The sequence below is a fragment of the Silurus aristotelis genome (assembly GCF_946808225.1).
Source record: "Silurus aristotelis genome assembly, chromosome: 8".
Lineage (NCBI taxonomy): Eukaryota > Metazoa > Chordata > Actinopteri > Siluriformes > Siluridae > Silurus > Silurus aristotelis.
Window position 1 is genome coordinate 30,470,291 of NC_139581.1, and position 5,776 is coordinate 30,476,066.

A 5,776-nucleotide genomic window follows, 5' to 3' on the forward strand; every position below is an offset into this window, starting at 1 on the left:
TGTGTGTAAATTAAATTATTTTTGTGTTAAGCAGAAACTCCATCACACACTCACTGCTTCGGATAATGGCTTTGTTTGAATGTACAGTCGATTGGTGGAAACAGTAGTTAGTGTGTGTGTGTGTGTGTGTGTGTGTGTGTGTGTGTGTGTGTGTGTGTGTGTGTGTGTGTGTGTGTGTGTTTTGTAGCCGTATTCATCTTCAGCCTCTATAATTGAAAAAAGCAGTGCATGAAAGACTCACTAATCATTTGTGGCATCTATGCAGTCCATTTGTACGAGTCGACTGTGTGTGTGTGTGTGTGTGTGTGTGTGTGTGTGTGTGTGTGTGTGTGTGTGTGTGGTATTCTATACTGTATATCGACTAAGAAGTCGTCGTATTTGGACATTAATGGTCACAAAGCCACTTCACACACACTCTGCAGTGAGTTATTGCGCTAATAGCGAGGGTGTGTCGCGGAGTGTGTGTGTGTGTGTGTGTGAGTGTGTGTGTGTGTGTGTGTGTGTGTACACATAGGGTGGTGTGTTTGTATCTGAAGATAAGATAAGAGGGTGGAGTGTGTTTAAACGCTGAGGAGAAATCAGGCTTAAGGACTCTGGAATAGACAAAGTGTGTAAATAAACAGTGTTTAAGTGCAGAATAAAACTACACACACACACACACACACACACACACACACACACACACACACACACACACATATATATATGGCCAAAAGCATTGTGACACCTGACTTTTTTCAGCCACATGAGATTCTTTTCCAAAATGTTCCCACAAAGTTGGAGGTACACAATTGTTTTTGAACTCGGAGACCCAAAATCTGTTTCAGCATCACAATGCTCCTGTGCACAAATCCAGCTCCATGAAGATCTGCTTTTCATGGGTAAGATTTAGTGGAAGATCTCCTGCTATTGACCCTATTGAGCTCCAACTCAATTGAACACCTTTGGGATGAATGTGAACTCTGACTGCACCTCAGACTTCCTCACCTACATCAGTACATGACTTTACTAACACCCATGTGGCTGAATAAATCTCCACAAAATCTCCACAAAATCTCCACAAAATCTCCACAAAACATCTTCCCAGAACAGTGGAGGTTGTAATAACAGGAAATGGAGACTAAATGTGGAATGGGATGTTCTGAAAGAAGCACATCACAATCTTATGGTCAGGTGTCTACAAACGTTTGGGCTGAGAAACATCTTCATATCGTTATCATTATATCATTAAATGAAAGTGAAGGTCAGAGCAGGATCGATTTCTCCCACCTGACTCAGGAATCGCCGTAACCACAGCATTCTGCTCCCCTTTCTTCTTCCTTCTTTTCTTCGTTCTCTCATCCTGTGGAGAAATGACGTTTAATGATAACGAAAAAATTAAACAAAGTACCTCAAGAAACTGCATATTATTATTACTGAAGCTAATGATGAGAATTCGCTAGTTAAGAACTAACAAGTAGCTATAGAATGACTCATGCTAACTAGTTTTCACAGACAATAAAAAAAACAATAACTCGGCACGTAATTAACCAGAAGCTAGCTTTTATTGTTTGCTAGCCATGATCATTTTAACTGACAATTAGCCAGCATGCTAACTGACCTCTGCTTTTGTATTTAAAATGATTGGTATCATGTAGCTGAGATTCAACAAAAGGTAATAACTGGTGAGATTTATTTTTGTTTGAAATGTATTATTAAAAACTTTATCATTATTAGCATAGAAATAGCACAATAGCAAATCAAAATAATAGCCAGTCAAAATAATATCAAATTATGGAGATGTTTTCCATGTTCGCTGTGTGAGCTCACCTCACTGCTCTCGCTGTCTGACGAGGAACTGGAGGAAGATGATGATGATGATGATGACGATCTCTGTGGAAAGAGAAATAAATGACGTGAAATACGTTACCGTTGTTCCTGAACGTACGTATTACATCACAGTGTTTTTGAATTCTGGATTCTCATTGGTCGGCCAGTTATTGAACAGTTGGTTAACATTAATGAGCTTGTTTCTGATACGTTATCGTTTCTATGGTTACCGCAAACTTGTACAACATTACGTCATAGATATGTAGAAACGCAGATGAAGCATGGAAGGAGTCTCCAGTTTCAGTGCGAGAATACGAACGGAATCCCCTGAACCACCTTGCTCTTCTTTTTCCTCAGTTTCTTCTTCTTCTTCTTCTTCTTCCTCCTCACTCTCAAATCATCATCATCATCATCGCTCTCGTCGGACGAAGCCGAGCTGTCACGTGACCACGGTTCGCCCTGGGAACAAAAGCGCCCGTCATTTGATTCGCCTGAATGTATTTTGACACCTGATTTTTTAATTGTTCAAAAATAAACCAAACCTTTCCATGTTGTGTCATGGGGATTAAAGGACCGCCTCCCATGTCTTCAGACACACCCACTAACAGGGGAGAGGCCCCGCCCACTTCCTCCCCTTCTCCGTGTAGAGACCATGCAGCTACAAACAGAGGAAATGTTACATCATGCCGACGCGTCTTAATTACAATCCAGAGAGATTCAACAGTTTGTTATTTCGTTATCGTTTCGTTATTTATTCGTAATTAATTATTGATTTTTTTTTTTTTATCTAAAGTTGACCTGTGATGTAGGAGCAGGAATTATAATATTACAATCCAACACACAGCGAGAATGTTATCAGTGTACCTTCAGAGAGATCAATATTTACACAAGGTGTTAGCTGATGATTAGCGATACATTCGATTGATTCGCAAATATAAAACTAAATGTGAATTTTGAAGATTTCATTCCTTTTCTGATTTAAGCAGAAAAAGAGAAAAAAACCCCGAAACTATCAACTATTTATTTCTATTTTTGTTTGTTTAATCATGTGAGGCTGCAGATGTAAAGTTGTAGATGTGAAGGTGTAGATGTGGAGATGTGATTGTGAGGCTGCAGATGTAAAGTTGTAGATGTGAAGGTGTAGATGTGGAGGTGTAGATGTGGAGATGTAGATGTGAAGGTGTAGATGTACAGGTGAGATGTAAAATTGCAGATGTGAAGGTGCAGATGTGAAGATGTGATTGTGAGGGTGTAGATGCACAGGTGCAGATGTAAAGTTGCAGATGTGAAGGTGTAGATGTTCTGGTGCAGAGGTTATTACCTGGAAGCTGCTCAGACTCCATCGGGTCTCTCTTCTGTCCTCCTTCCTTCTCCAGCTGCTCCTTCAGGAGAGTCTAACATGCTGAGTGGAAACCACCTCATTTCTGACTTCAGCAGCTGGGTGGAGCTTCAACACATCTGGGTGGAGCTTCAACTGACAATCATTTTATAGATTATTTTAATAACATCAGAATTTATTTTTATATCAGATAATTTAATTTTATATATATATATATATATATATATATATATACATATATATATACATTTTTTATATATAAATATTATTTATTTGTTTATTTATTTATAGTATTGTCTTTTAATTTATTCATGTTTTAATTAAAATATTATTAGAAGTATTTTTTATTTATTAACATATTGGTGTATTGATCATTTGATTGATTAATTTATTTAGAGGCCTGTGGTTCCTCTGTAGTGTAAGTGTGTGTGTGTATTTGTGTATGTGTGTGTATTTGTTATGTGTGTATATTTGTGTATTTGTGTATGTGTGTGTAATTTTGTATGTGTGTATGTGTGTATATTTGTGTATGTGTGTATGTGTGTATATTTGTGTGTGTGTATTTGTGTATGTGTGTGTATGTGTGTATATTTGTGTATGTGTATATGTGTGTGTATTTGTGTATGTGTGTATATTTGTTTATGTGTGTGTATTTTTATGTGTGTGTATTTGTATGTGTGTATATTTGTGTATGTGTGTGTATTTTTTATTTGTGTGTGTATTTTTATTTGTGTGTGTATTTGTATATGTGTGTGTATTTGTATATGTGTGTATATTTGTGTGTGTGTGTATTTGTGTATGTGTGTGTATTTGTATGTGTGTGTATTTGTGTATGTGTGTGTATTTGTATGTGTGTGTATATTTGTGTGTGTATTTTTATTTGTGCGTGTATTTGTATGTGTGTGTATTTGTGTATGTGTGTGTATATTTGTGTGTGTGTGTATTTTTATTTGTGTGTGTATGTGTGTGTATTTGTGTATGTGTGTGTATTTGTGTATGTGTGTGTATTTGTATATGTGTGTGTATTTGTATATGTGTGTGTATTTGTGTATGTGTGTGTATATTTGTGTGTGTGTGTGTATTTTTATTTGTGTGTGTATGTGTGTGTATTTGTGTATGTGTGTGTATTTGTGTATGTGTGTGTATTTGTATATGTGTGTGTATTTGTGTATGTGTGTGTATTTGTATGTGTGTGTATTTGTGTATGTGTGTGTATTTGTATGTGTGTGTATATTTGTGTGTGTATTTTTATTTGTGCGTGTATTTGTATGTGTGTGTATTTGTGTATGTGTGTGTATATTTGTGTGTGTGTGTATGTGTGTGTATTTGTGTATGTGTGTGTATTTGTGTATGTGTGTGTATTTGTATATGTGTGTGTATTTGTATATGTGTGTGTATTTGTGTATGTGTGTGTATATTTGTGTGTGTGTGTGTATTTTTATTTGTGTGTGTATGTGTGTGTATTTGTGTATGTGTGTGTATTTGTGTATGTGTGTGTATTTGTATATGTGTGTGTATTTGTATATGTGTGTGTATTTGTGTATGTGTGTGTATATTTGTGTGTGTGTGTGTATTTTTATTTGTGTGTGTATGTGTGTGTATTTGTGTATGTGTGTGTATTTGTGTATGTGTGTGTATTTGTATATGTGTGTGTATTTGTGTATGTGTGTGTATTTGTATGTGTGTGTATTTGTGTATGTGTGAGTATTTGTATGTGTGTGTATATTTGTGTGTGTATTTTTATTTGTGCGTGTATTTGTATGTGTGTGTATTTGTGTATGTGTGTGTATATTTGTGTGTGTGTGTATTTTTATTTGTGTGTGTATGTGTGTGTATTTGTGTATGTGTGTGTATTTGTATATGTGTGTGTATTTGTATATGTGTGTGTATTTGTGTATGTGTGTGTATATTTGTGTGTGTGTGTGTATTTTTATTTGTGTGTGTATGTGTGTGTATTTGTGTATGTGTGTGTATTTGTGTATGTGTGTGTATTTGTATATGTGTGTGTATTTGTGTATGTGTGAGCTGAATTTGGTTATAGTGGTCATTTCACGCTGGATAAACCCATCACAACTCCATCAGCCCTCGTATTCGCCCTGAACTTTGTGCACTGTGCACTGTGTGTGTGTGTGTGTGTGTGTGTGTGTGTGTGTGTGTGTGTGTGTAAATAAGGGCACAGTGTGATGATGAGCTCAGCTCCAGGTGAAAACGAAAAAACAGGTCAAGCTGCAAAAAATGTCCTGATCAGCAGCAGAAGTGTAAACTGCATGTAGTAGCATCTGCTAACACACACACACACACACACACACACACACACACACACACACACACACACACACACACACACCATAAACATTGGTGATATACTGTACACAATGTTTAATACTAATCTAAAGTTTATGAAGCTGATTCAGGGATAAAACACAGAGAGAAAGTGAGAGAAAGAGAGAGAAGAGAGAGAGAGAGAGAGAGAGAGAGAGAGAGAGAGAGAGAGAGAGAGAGAGAGAGAGAGAGCGAGGCGGGGGGGAGAGATAGAGAGAGAGAGAGAGAAAGAGAGAGCGAGGTGGGGGGGAGAGAGAGAGCGAGGCGGGGGAGAGGGGGAAGAGAGAGAGAGAGAGAGAGAGAGAG

At 37.2% G+C, this 5,776-nt stretch overlaps 1 protein-coding gene across 1 annotated transcript in view; it reads right to left on the reverse strand.

Annotated features, from left to right (window-relative positions):
- The window catches only part of LOC310730236 (uncharacterized protein), a 9,535-nt gene extending 6,302 nt beyond the window's left edge, over positions 1 to 3,233 (reverse strand). The window contains 5 exon segments of the mRNA XM_083549112.1: positions 1,270 to 1,342; positions 1,810 to 1,872; positions 2,146 to 2,268; positions 2,352 to 2,467; positions 3,131 to 3,233. Coding sequence (XP_083405238.1) covers positions 1,270 to 1,342; positions 1,810 to 1,872; positions 2,146 to 2,268; positions 2,352 to 2,467; positions 3,131 to 3,152 — 397 coding nt within the window. The 5' untranslated portion in view covers positions 3,153 to 3,233.
- Positions 3,234 to 5,776: the final 2,543 nt, after the last annotated feature.